The sequence below is a fragment of the Polyergus mexicanus genome, unplaced genomic scaffold (genome assembly GCF_030449975.1).
Source record: "Polyergus mexicanus isolate NDT 795.1 unplaced genomic scaffold, iyPolMexi1.0 SCAF_9, whole genome shotgun sequence".
NCBI classification, from domain to species: Eukaryota; Metazoa; Arthropoda; class Insecta; order Hymenoptera; family Formicidae; genus Polyergus; species Polyergus mexicanus.
In genome coordinates, this window is record NW_027223329.1 from 10025220 (window position 1) to 10038568 (window position 13349).

The 13349-nt window shown below is 29.0% G+C and overlaps 3 protein-coding genes across 4 annotated transcripts; 1 reads left to right on the top strand and 2 right to left on the bottom strand.

Moving 5' to 3' along the window:
* Positions 1–781: 781 nt before the first annotated feature.
* Positions 782–4789, bottom strand: LOC138936127 (peptidyl-alpha-hydroxyglycine alpha-amidating lyase 2-like). Its single transcript, XM_070301245.1, has 8 exons — positions 4621–4789; positions 4000–4272; positions 3366–3523; positions 2733–2931; positions 2187–2379; positions 1633–1821; positions 1157–1269; positions 782–1008 (listed from the first exon to the last, which is right to left on the bottom strand). The coding sequence occupies exons 2-8, from the start codon at positions 4153–4155 to the stop codon at positions 877–879; spliced, it is 1140 nt and encodes a 379-aa protein (XP_070157346.1). The 5' UTR covers positions 4156–4272; positions 4621–4789; the 3' UTR covers positions 782–876.
* A 501-nt stretch (positions 4790–5290) lies between these two features.
* LOC138936046 (uncharacterized) lies at positions 5291–7231 on the bottom strand. Its single transcript, XM_070301089.1, has 4 exons — positions 7092–7231; positions 6640–6765; positions 5979–6206; positions 5291–5547 (listed from the first exon to the last, which is right to left on the bottom strand). The coding sequence occupies exons 1-3, from the start codon at positions 7101–7103 to the stop codon at positions 6024–6026; spliced, it is 321 nt and encodes a 106-aa protein (XP_070157190.1). The 5' UTR covers positions 7104–7231; the 3' UTR covers positions 5291–5547; positions 5979–6023.
* A 1700-nt stretch (positions 7232–8931) lies between these two features.
* Positions 8932–10283, top strand: Nd-18 (NADH:ubiquinone oxidoreductase subunit 18). Of its 2 annotated transcripts, none has more exons than XM_070301087.1 (3): positions 8932–9089; positions 9533–9853; positions 9971–10282. In XM_070301087.1, the coding sequence occupies exons 1-3, from the start codon at positions 9031–9033 to the stop codon at positions 10146–10148; spliced, it is 558 nt and encodes a 185-aa protein (XP_070157188.1). In that variant the 5' UTR covers positions 8932–9030; the 3' UTR covers positions 10149–10282. The 2 variants fall into 2 exon arrangements, with proteins under 2 accessions (XP_070157188.1, XP_070157189.1); XM_070301088.1 differs by lacking the exon at positions 8932–9089 and adding an exon at positions 9157–9243 and having other exon boundaries at positions 9971–10283.
* The last annotated feature ends 3066 nt before the right edge of the window (positions 10284–13349 follow it).

A 13349-nucleotide genomic window follows, 5' to 3' on the forward strand; every position in this document is an offset into this window, starting at 1 on the left:
GAATTAAATATAAATAGTTATATATACGATCGAATTTTATATATATTAAATAATATAACTCCATGAATATTATTTTTATATCTCAATTATAGAATAATCTATATCAAAGTGCATGTACTTTTTCTTTCTCACATCTGCTGTATAAGATATTATTATATACCCACACGGAAACACATATACGCATTTGTACATATATTGTAAAGCGTCAATATGTAAACATCGCATACAATGTCAATATAAATTAGATGATGATAATTTGGTTAATTATCGCATTGTCAAGTTTCATATCATCCTCAGTTTACGCATAAGCATTGATTTTAATAAATTATCATGGAAGCATTAAAAAGTTTTAACACATTGTAATCGATATTTAGGTCCGTGACTTCGGGGTGCTATTATTGTTATTGAAACAAAATCAGTCACCATCAGGATACGAAATTGAACAACACGAGATATGAATGCTAAACATTATTGTGTGCAGTAACAAACAATCTCAAATAGTTTTCTCGAATAATTATATTTATTTTTTTTTTATCTATGTTATAAAATTTTAAGTAGAGAACAACGGTAAAAAATTATTATGTATAAAGAATTTAAAAAAATATATACACACACACGCACATATACATATATATCTAAATGATAAAATATATTTATATATGTTACCTAATATATATTATATCTACTGTACTAGATTTGAAAATAAGATTATTGTTAAAACTTCAACGCAACGTTAAAATTTGCAACGTAATGAGATGATAATGAAAAAGGTGAATTCGCTGTTTTTGTGAATTATTTGATTTCAGATTTACTCTACGATCAGGTAATAATATACAGCATTATAGATGACAGATTTTGGCGCTATATTTTGTTATATTATTCGTTTAACTTTACATTAGTCAAGTTTGCAAATAAATCGAATTTCCATATTTTATTGGGTCCGATCTCTGATACATAGAGTGCTGTACCATACGGGCATACAGCGATGGCATGAGGCATCATAAAAGGCTGAAACAAATATAATACAATATATGGCTCCTTTTATTTTACGAGAAAAGAATGGGGCAATCTGTTTTAAATTAAATCAACATATTTATAATAAATGTGTTTGTCACAATTATTACATGTATCGCGAATATAAAACATAAAAACTTACTGAAGATTCCGGTCCCCAAATTTCTGTTACGTTTCGATTTATCGGATCAATAGTGAAGCCCTTAATTTGTATGTTTCTAGACGTCATACCATTCACAGCATAAATAAAGCCACCTAAAATGATTGATAATAATAATACTTTTATTATTTTGATTTTGCTGCTTTGGTTTTTAATAAATATCTTAAATACAATTAATAAAGAATAATGTATTGGAAAGAACAGTTTAAAGGTATCAAAATGTGGACATAGAATACAGCATATTATAATATCGCTAATATATTTGAAGATTTTTATTTTTCTTATTAATGTAATGTTAATTTTTTTTTTTCTGCGGGTTCAATCTAATCTAAGTATGTGAATTGGATTTGATAATATATTAGATCTGAAATGCGCGACAATTCTAAAGTCAGGATTAAATGCTAATTTATAATAATAATCATTAATCATACATTGTACTTATCATGAGTTTTACTTACGGTAGGACGCAATACTGAATATGCGGCCAAATTGTCGATGACGAATGGAATATGGAGATTCGGGATTTTGATTTAAATCGGAAAATATCACATCCAAGCACACGATCCTCGAATTCTCACGATCAGCGATGCACACTTGTTTATTTGGCAAAATCGTCAGAGAATGCGGAATTCTTAAAGAAATCCAATCTAAAAGTATAAATACATTAATTTTATTAAAATATTTCGAATGATTTAGCAGAGGCAATTTGTTTATTAATATACAAATAAAATTTTACAAGCATGAGATAAAGAGAGAATTATATTTTCTTCTAATTACATTATTAAAAGTAGAAAAATTAAATAATGAAAAGATATAAAATTAAAGACTATTAAATTCTATTCAGTGAACACTTGTCCTTTACTTTTTATTACCATTATATACTTATTTTGTGTAGTATTAATATTACCTGTAGTTATTAATTATAGTCTAAGTTCTCTACCTTTAAGAATCAGTATAAACAATTTAAGATTGACTCTAATATTAATTTTAACATTAATTATATTAAACGTACGTTCGCCAATACTATACTTGGGATTGCCCCCTTTGTCGAATAGTACTATTCTATTATTGCAATATCCATCAGCGACGACGATCTCGCCACTCGGTAAAACCGCGACCGAAGTTGGTTGACAGAAATGTTCCATGTCGTTTCCAGGCTCGAATCGTTGACCGAGAATCAGTTGAAGGACTCCGGAAGACGAATACTATAATTTATACGAATATAATCGATTTTATTAATTTTTTTATAATAATAGTTACGAGAATCGATTACAATATGTTTTAATAGATCGATTGCTGGGTAACGAAAATTCTGTATTAATTTGCAATATGTTTATATATTTGATGTAATTCGCTTCTGCATAATTATGTTTACAACACATTTAATTAAAATCTTTAATGCCATTTCTTCTTTTAAATATCTTATAATTATAATGCAATGTTTGTTATTTAACAATACTATTTGTGAGAGATTTGATTCTGTTATTTTTATTATTATAATAATTATTAAGACTGTTTGTGTTTTAAAATAGGCTTTGCTATGGATCTCCCCACGTACCTTGAATATTTGATGAAGGGCAATATCGGTCAGCCATATGTTTCCAATCCTATCGATGTGAATTCCATGCGGTAAATAAAACGTCCGATTTCCCCAACCGCGAATAATATCGCCGGTTTTAGGGTCCAATGTTAACACTGTGTCACCACGAATAGGACCTTTGTATTTTTCTTGATATTCTGCGTTTTCGTTAAATGTTCTGAAAATTCGCATCAGACGCATTACAATGAGAGAACACGGCAATATTTTGCATTAAAAATTCTTAATAAAGAAATTATTATTTTATATAATTATTTTAATAATTATTTTATATCACATAATATTTTATTAAAAATTCAAAAAAAAAATCAGATAACTTTTATCAAGAACATAGAGAGCTAGATTTTTCAGTAAGCTTCAAAATTGTATTGGAATTTTTCGTTTAAACAAATTTTAAAACGATCTACGATATATACTCCATTGTTTTTTGTTATATAAAAATATTATAATTTGTATCCTTTTTAAAAATTCTCTGTAATATATAATTGTTGCTCTTTTTCTTTAATATATTTAAAAGCGTAATCTCTTTTTTGCTTTTTTATATTGCTATACGCTTTTAATTATTATTATGGTAATTTATTCTACGATTCTTACTTGTAATTCCATGTTCGATCTCCGCGATGAAAAATCACGGGATTACCCGATGGATCCACAGCGACTCCAGAAATCTCGCCAAGATTTTCGGGATTTCGCCACAAACGATTTTCAACGGGACGCAGTGGTGCATGATTGTAGGATTCCGGAAATTGATCCTATGACAACGAAAATAATTCATCATGAAATTATCATATCATTACAATGTAATTCAAATATCACAATTTAATTGCCTTTTACAAGAGAAGCTAATCTTAAAAATATAATATCTCATAATAAAAAAACAATTTTAATACCAACAATATCAATATCAATAAATCTTTTATATAAATCAAATTATACATTGTATAATCATAAATTAAAGCAAATTTAATAATTAAAGGTATGTTTTCTAAAACGATATATAATATGCTATATTATTTTCTCTTTTTTACAACCTCAAAAAAGACGTTGTAATTTTTTAAAAATTTGTTTAGATATTTGTCTTTAAATTATAAAATAAAGATACAACGTATGTCGTTTATTAATCTTTCAAGTTTATGCGCACATATAAACATTGTCTAAAATATCGTAATGTAGTAATTTACTAAGATAATATTATTATTATTATTATTATTATATATATAGTGCATACCTGGGAAAGACGATAAAGAGCCTCGGAAACGGCATCAAGTCTATTGAAATTATTTTCGTCGAAACCACCATCGTCGATATCGGATGTAACGCCCCTAAATAATATTATTGCAAACACCAAGAGAAATCGGGGCAAGTGATTGTGTTTATCCGTCATCTTGTTACACTTTTCTCTTTCGTAAGTTCCGCAGCTGATGAGGTCCAGGCCGGGAAGCTAAATCGATAGCACGCGCAGGCGCTCGTCAAGTTTACATCATCAGCATGACTTTAAAATCTAGTTTCGAGAGCAAGAAATATTATACGATAAGAGGAAATCGATCATTTTCTCGATGCATACGAATAAATGAGAAAATTCCTCGATTTGAATGTTTGAAATGTTGCAAGAATGTTTGAGAATTCAATTACGAATCGATGATTACATCAAAGACTTTGAATCTCGGAATAATTATTTTATCAATTCAATATAATAATATTGTCAAAACAAAGGCAATTATATAAAAATATTACGGATTGATAACAATGCGAAAAATGTCACAAAATGGAATTTTATTTGAAGATATATGAAAACATAATTAAAAGGGAAAACATAATTAATATAAAAGAAAAGAAAGATCTTGCATACCAAACGATGGCTGACGAAACTGTTTTTACACTCAATATCGTTCGAAACAGACTGTGTCTATTCCAGGATCTTGAGAAAGGGCTTGCCGGTACAATCGGACAGGTGGGCGCCAATCGATATTTGCGCGCAGGTGTCCTGGTCACTATCCCCAGGGAAGTGGAAAGGAACACTAGATAACGTATCCTGGAAACCATTGACGTCAGAGTTTTTATCTCTGTTCGCAGAGTAATCAATAACTCCCGGTAATATGACAATATTTAATACAGACACGTATATGTATATGCGTCGATGCTATCCGCTAATAAGTGAAAATTAGATAATTGATAGTAATCAATTTTCATATTTTTTTTTCATGATGATTATAAAATAAAGGCTCGCTACATATTTGAAAATTTTGGAGTTATATTTTTATAAATTATGGATTTTACGTGTTTTTATAAATTATTATATATTAAATAGAGATATATTGTATATTGTTTGGCACAGCACTATATATAATTTTATATAAAAAATATAATAAAATAAAAACATATCAAATAAACTTATATTATATTTGAGAATTATATTTGCGACACAATGAGTGAGAACCAGAGCCACAAATTACTTCATCAAAACTTTATTAATAGAGAATTTTATTAATCACAACGTGAGTTTATGTATAACGCAATAATATTGTAAATTCTTGGCAGCGTGTGTTCATCGATGTGCTAATATATAAATTATATTGCTCTCGAGTCTTTCGAACATCATTCTTTCAACATTATACAATGTTCCCATTTTCTTCTCAAATAAAGTTGCTAATAGAAAATTACATTTCGGACAATCATACCATATTTTAACCGATGAATAAACAATCTGTGAATACTCCAACAATCGTCGATTTTGATTTCAAACGAGAGAAATTTGATTTCCTTTGTATTGCCATACCTGTAAAAATGGATGAGTTAATATTAATTAAAAACAATTAATTTTTGTAAAATTAATTAATTAGAGATGAGAGATCAATTTAAAAATATTTTGCGTGATATCTTTTTTTATCAATATAATTAAATCATATACATACATCTAATACAAATAAAAACTAAAGATTGCCGATAAAATATTAACGAGATTTTGTTGATAATAAATTCTAATATAATTTATTAATTTTATTTTTTAAATTAATTTTAAAAAGCACATAACACACTTAATTATGGACTGAATTGTTTTCGCGTTATTTGTAATGGGAATAAGGAATAGATAGAATTATAAAAATAAATTCGAAATCGTGAAAAATAAATTTTAATTTATATTATAAGAAAATTATATATATATATAAAACATTATAAAATAAATTCTTACAGAGATTTTTAATTCACCTGTTCTCTTTTTTTTTTTTTAGAGTTGGCTTTTCGTAACGTCGTTTACTTATCGATTTCGAGGCTCAACGATGTTTCTGGTTGGGTCCATATGTAGCCTGTGCGTGTCATGCTGCAGTGAGCGTCGTAATATCTTCCTGGTGCACGACAATATGACCATCTCGGACAACGGCATCGAAACTTACTGTGAAACTCTTCCTTGCACACTTCATTCCACCAACAAGTCCTCTGAAACATCGGAGCTTGTTGTGTATAAGATGCTCATCTTCAATCTAAATCTATACATTTGAACTATATTAATAATTAAAGTATATAATTTTTTTCAATTAACATAAGTAATAACTTTTAATCGGTTTATTTGCTTTCTTTTCATTAATATAATTTATAAATCATATAAAATTGTTGATTTAATGACAAAAACATTTCTGTTGTAAACATATGAGCAACATGTCATAGTAAAGTTAATAGAATTTTATATATATATATATATTTTTAACTTAATTTTTATTAAACCGAGAAAAATTACAAAATTTTGTTTAATAAGCGTTGGCAAAAAATTTGTCCTCTTTCTTTGCATTTCTCTCTTATTCGCTCGCGTATAGTCGCAAAAATTGAACAATTCTATAATACGATAAAATTCTTATTTTTATTATTACCTTACCTCTGCTAGATAGCCTCTTACACTTTGATCGCTATAATTTCTCTTGGTAATTATGTGTTTGACGTTAGCCGAATATACTCTCGCGCATAGCGCAAGTATCAATAAGAAACATAGTGCAGCTTTATCCTGCAAAAACAATTTTATTTATATTTATAATCGTTTATATACTCTGTACAAAATTAATTATCCCTTATTCCTATTAATCGATTTATTTCAATCAATTTATTCCTACTTTATAAAGAATTTTTAACTTACAATCTGAAAATTATAATATGTTTGTAAAGAAATATATATACAGATCTTTTTATCTCTCTCTGAATTAAAGTCTCCTTCGAATTTCGTTACAAAACGCTTTCTTATTCATTATACAATATCTCTCGCAATGATATCGAGATTTTCACAATCATTTTATATATATTTGCACGCTTCATATACAATATATATTTACTTACATTTTCCCTCATTTCTGTGTAAAATGTATAAACGTCTTCGATTCCGGATTACGTGCAAAAAGCACCGAGAGGATGACGAGCCCACGCCAGCTGCATTTGTCCGCCGCTGTGTCGCTCGTAAGGCATTGTCCCTACGCGATGCAGTTCCTGAAGGGAAGGAGCGAATTACGTCGAGCATGCGTACATCCCTCTGCGGTACGTATCCTATGCTGATATCATTAAGGGTAGGTCAAAGTCTCGCTTATATGATGATCGATCGTCGTTTTCGAGCGTTCATGACGTATGAATTACACGATCTTTCGATAACGAGAAGCGAATTGCAAATTGGCATACATATTGGCAATATAAATTCATATAAAGATTATAAAAATATATGTAGTTAAATTTAATAAGATAACTATCTAGTTATTTAACAATATAAAAAAAAAACAACAATATTTAGGAACTTGGAAAATTAAGATTTTCTAAGTAAATAAATGAAAAATTTGAGAAAGTGATAGTCTTTTTATACAAGAAACAGTTTATTCTTGTTTTTAAATATTGAGAAATTAAAAAGATATATATGTAAATAGTTCTTATATATAAAATTAATTAAATATAATGGAAAATTATTATATAATTCTATTCTCTCTCATAGATTCGGTTTGTTTTATTCATCTATTTGCTCTATTTTAAATTTACAATTTTAACGACAGAATCCGCTTGATGTTACTCACTGATTCCGCGAGAAGAAATTTTATTTTAATTCGCTAGTAAATAATACTGATGATGGAGTTGACAATCAATAAGATACGTGTCTTTTAATACGCTCGAAAATTCCTTTGAGTTATTAGGAGAACATATTTTGTATAGAAGTTACACGGTAATAGCGTACACGAGTGGTAATGTGTCTCAAACGCTCGAAAATTCGTTTTTGTATTACCAGAAGTTAACAGGAGAATATATTTCGCGAAGAGGTATGCGCTACTTGGCGCAAGAAGTGGTGCAGACTGAATCCGTGAGATGGCGTGACCGATGGCTAATATATATACATAAAGTACTCTGTGCTGATTGGTTGGATCGTAGGTCAATAGAATACACCCCTTTTTTAATGGCCGCGCGATCCAACCAATCAGCGTGGAGTACTTAATGTGTATATTAACCATCGGTTACGCCCTCCCACGGATTCAGTCCCCACCTCCTTTCGCGGGAATCTCTCTGCATACCTCTTCGCGAAATATATTCTCCTGTTAATTCAGAAACGAATTTTCGAACGCTTTAAGACATATTATCGCTCGTGAACGGCATTACCGCGCGACCTCTTTGCGAAATATATTCTCCTAGTAACTCTGACGCGATTTTTCAAACATATTAAATACATTATTGCTTGTATAAAGTGCATTACTTTCTCACCTCTTCAAAATATATATTTTCCTAATAATTCAGATAAATTTATTAAAATACGCATATTACTGCACGTTAATCTTATATCATGACAATATTTATCAGCATATTAATGGATAATTTTTTTTCACAGATGCCGTATTAAATTAGATATCGTAAGTGATTTACTATATATGATTCGGAATCATGTAGAAAAAATATTATATTGTATATTAAGTTGAATGATAAATCCATTGATTAAATGACGTGTATATTTGTCAGTATATAATTATATACTTTTCTGCATATATATAGACAAAGACATTCTTTTTATTTGGGATTTTTAATTGCAATTTATTAATTAATACATGACATAAAGAAATTGATATTCTAGTTTCTTTAAGAAGAAAGAGGAAGAAAATGTTTTACGTTATGTGGAAATCAAATATCGCACCAAAATATTGTCGCGCGCACATCGATTGATCGATTGCAAGACGAACTGGTTTAGTGGTTTTGTTGTAAATTGACTCATCTCTCTTCGCATTCGACTTGTCATTTACGTTTCCAGAACGAAAAAATGGCATCCCGCGCATTACTGCGGCAATGTGCGGTTGGACTTAACAAGAACAATCTTGGGTAAGCCTGTTGTAATATTTCTCAAATGTCTTTTCCATATGATAGAAAGATAAACAGATCATAACCTCATAATTTTACATAACAGTTGCGTTACATATTAAATTGACCGAATATTATCATGAAATGTAACATATCGAAATTCTAATTTTCAAAGGTATAATAATCGTATAATTTATGTTTACGAAAACGACGTTGTTTATAACAAATCTTACTGGTTAGAAATTTTATACATTTTTATAGCGTTAGAGAGGTAAATCAATAACAGTTTATTTATGTCGAGCTCTCCGTTGATGAAAATATATAATATATATAAATTTTAATTGCAAATAAAATATGACAAGTAAATATGTAACGTTAACATTAATTAGAGTTTCATATACAGTATTGCCTAAAAAATATGATTACAATTTATAAAATTCTAAAGTTTTTCTTTTTATATGCAGATGGAGCAGATTATTTTCGAGTAAAAGCGCAGAAATAGAAAAGAAACCAGACATGGCACAGCGTAAGAATCTTCAAGAAGCTTTACTGTCGGAAGAAGAAGCCAAATATTTGCAAGCTTCGAAGAGTCCAATTATTGTAACCGACGAAGATGTAGGATATGTATCTGGTGTTCCTGAGGAACATATTAAAACACGCAGAGTGCGGATTTATCAGCCTGCCAAGAGTGCCATGCAATCTGGAACAAATAATATTCACTTTTGGCAGATGGATTTTGATACACGTGAACGCTGGGAAAATCCATTGATGGGATGGACTTCCAGGTAATTATTAATATTAGATATAAATATTAAGATATATTTGAGGGACATACATTGTATATTAAAAATTCTGCTGCATAATAATAGCGTTTATGTACTTATACAAATTTTTTAATTCAGTGGAGATCCCATGTCAAATATTGAAGTCAACTTTGCAACCAAGGAGGAGGCAATTGCACATTGCAAGAAGATGGGTTGGGATTATTATGTGCAAAAGCCAAATCTGAATGAACCAAAACCCCGCAGTTATGGAATAAATTTCTCTTGGAATAAACGTACCAGAGTTTCAACTAAATAATATAGGCTTCATCAAGCTAATCATTTGTAATTTTATGCGATAGCAATGATGAACACATTACTAATTGTAGTCATTTACGATAAAAACTCTTGCAACAAACATGTATGATAATGCAAATAAATGTATATAATTAGGATAATGTATTTTAAATATCTAATTTTTAAATTATTTAATTCTTTATTTATACAAAGTAATGATACAACATATGGCATTTAAGAAGAGAGGATACATATAGAAAATTTAATAAATAAAATATTTTTTGAGCAAAATGAAGTTATTGTTTTAAAATTGAAATTGACTGAAAAATGTAAGAATGAGACAAAACGGACTATGCCAAAGCTTGTTAACAAAAATCTTATTCTATCAAAAAAGTAGCAGAAAATTATAATTGCTAGAAGTAGGACAAATTAATGCTGTCTTCGTCTTTTTGGTTTGTGGATTGTGTGATAAATATTTCTAAATCTTATCATAAAATTTAATAAATTTATTTCGTTGCTTTAATAGGAAACAATTTAAAATTTTAGAAGTACACATTTACTAATACAGGATAATAAAACGCGTAAGAAAATTTGCGCGGTATATTTTATATTAATCTATATTATAAAGTGATTGGTGATGAGAGACAAAATTAATACATTTTTAATGTTCGGGAGAAGATTATGGGTGGAAAAAATAACATTCTAGTGAAACAACGAGTTGAATAACATTATAACATTTCTAATATTATTATTTCGTTTTGTTTTATTATTTATAATTATATGCTACAATGTTGTTAACAACGTTGTGTATTGACGAGTTTGCGCGCCTTCGACTTAGGCGGAGAGTAAAATCAGGAATATCGTACAATACGCATTCGAATTCAAGACTAATCTAAAATTATCGAAGATCATATATGTCACGATGCCTCAGTAGACTGTATGTCGCATCAAATAATGCGAATCTTTTCGGGCCCTTTGCATCAATAGATTTCACTTTTCGCTCTAATCAAATAAAAATTTTTGTTTTTATAGGATGTCTTGTAAATATCAAAAGTTCTTCCAATCAATTTTCATTAGATTTATAAGTTTTATATTTAAAAAAAGATGTTTTTTCTGACGAGCATCAATAAATATGTAACATGTTAAAAGTTGAGAAATCATGCTGGTGAGTTATATTCTCTCTCTCTCTCTCTCTCTCTCTCTCTCTTCGAGAAAATATAAACAAATAATCTATAAACGAGACAATTGCCGTATGATATTTCATCTTAACAATTCTTTTTATTATTAATGAAAAAAATGATGTGGGTCACACATTCTCTATAACAACTAATCGTGATTTGGAAAGAAACAGGAAATTTCTCATCGGAATTCATGAATTGCGAGATCGTTGTTGCAATGGACCCTTACATATTTATAATTAAGAGGGTAAAGCGAAGTAAAAACGTGCGCAATCTCATAAAAGCGGAATATGAGAAATACGACGTCAGAAAAAGTATATAATAGGATAGTGAAAGAAGAAATTATATATAAAGAAAAGAGAAAAATATATACAAGTTGCGCGCGCTCTTAAATTGTGGAGAAAATCTCCGAGAGAGGCGTTTTTATACCGCTAAATCGTTTATAAAACATTTTATGGTATCTATTAATTTCCTAAATATTTGCTCTGTAAAAAAAAAAAAGGCGAACAAATCAGAGAAAATTATTAGAGAGAAAGAGAGAGAGATTCGACATTTTTGAGAGATTCAATTATAAATCTCCGATTTGTAGATCAATCTCGCTGCTGAATTTTCTCTAATTTGATCCTCCTTTCTTTTGTGATTGGGAGCAATGGACTAATGCAGGTTATTCCGCATCTTTTTACAAATTACGAGTGAGAATCATTATTTTAATACAAAATCGTCAATTTTTTTATATTAGCTAAAAGCTAAACCAGAAAATATTTTAAGCTCGGTATAAGTCCAACATTCGCCTCGTGCGAATTTCATTTTTTCTTTCATGCTTCTAGCGAAGTTTTTTTTCAAAAAGACACGCGAATTGAAAACGTATTGATATTTTCTTTGTAGATTTGCTAGATTGGGATATCCGCGAATTATAATAATCAAAAATAATGTTTTGTCGTTCTAATATTATTAATTTATACTTCACTGTAATAATTTTGGAAAGCTGAAACATATAATTATTATTTTTCCATTTCATAATCATATAGAATTTTAAATATACCGTTGCGAAATTATAAAATTGTAATTGTTATAATTACGGAAATAAAATTACAGCTTGAAAATTGTTAGTCTTAATTATTTTTATCTAGCTGCTATTTGTTTAAATGTTTTATTTTTATTAAAGAATGAGATTCTTTTCTAATTGCCGATTGTCTTTATATATTGTGTATACATATGTAAGGATTAATATATGTTGATAAGAATTAAAATAAACACGTAAGATTGGCGGAAATTTGAATGATTATGAAAGAAATTCTAGCTTCTAAGATTAAGGCATTACAGTTTATCTTTTATCTCACTCCTCGATTGCTCTTCGCGAGCATTGAAATTGAATAGAAGTAAAAAAAAAAAAAAATATATATATATAAAAGAGAGAGTCAAGAATTAAAAAAATTAGTTTCTAATATTGAAAACTAAAACTTTACATTTTTTGCATATAAGTTTCCTTTTCTTACAATTCGTCTATTTTTCGCAGAGGCTCAAAGACGTTTCTCTGACAACATCGGGGATCTGCGATCGAAAGCAACTCTAACAGGTGTATTTAATGTATAACGCTTTACATTCTGAAGAAGCAACCGCATTGTATTACCTTTAACCAAAGTAAATTTTTTTCGCATTTACAGAAATCGCGTACACATCTCAACCAGATATTTTAAAGACACTAATGGCTTATATATATATATATATATATATATATATATATATATATATATATATATATATATATATATATATATGTATGTATGTATGTATGTATGTATTTATATATATATTTTACATAATTTGCCCTGTGTGCATTATATTAATTGAATATACAATTCATCTATATGTAATCTGCGATAGATCATTCCACCTTATCTCATGGTTTTAGAACTCGATAACACGCGGAGAGGCCCCTGATAAAACACGACTTGAGCCTCTGACCTCATACGAAAGCGAGAAAGAAGGGGAGAAAGGGGCGAGAGAGAGAGAGAGAGCAGTACTCTGCGTTGATACCACTGCTT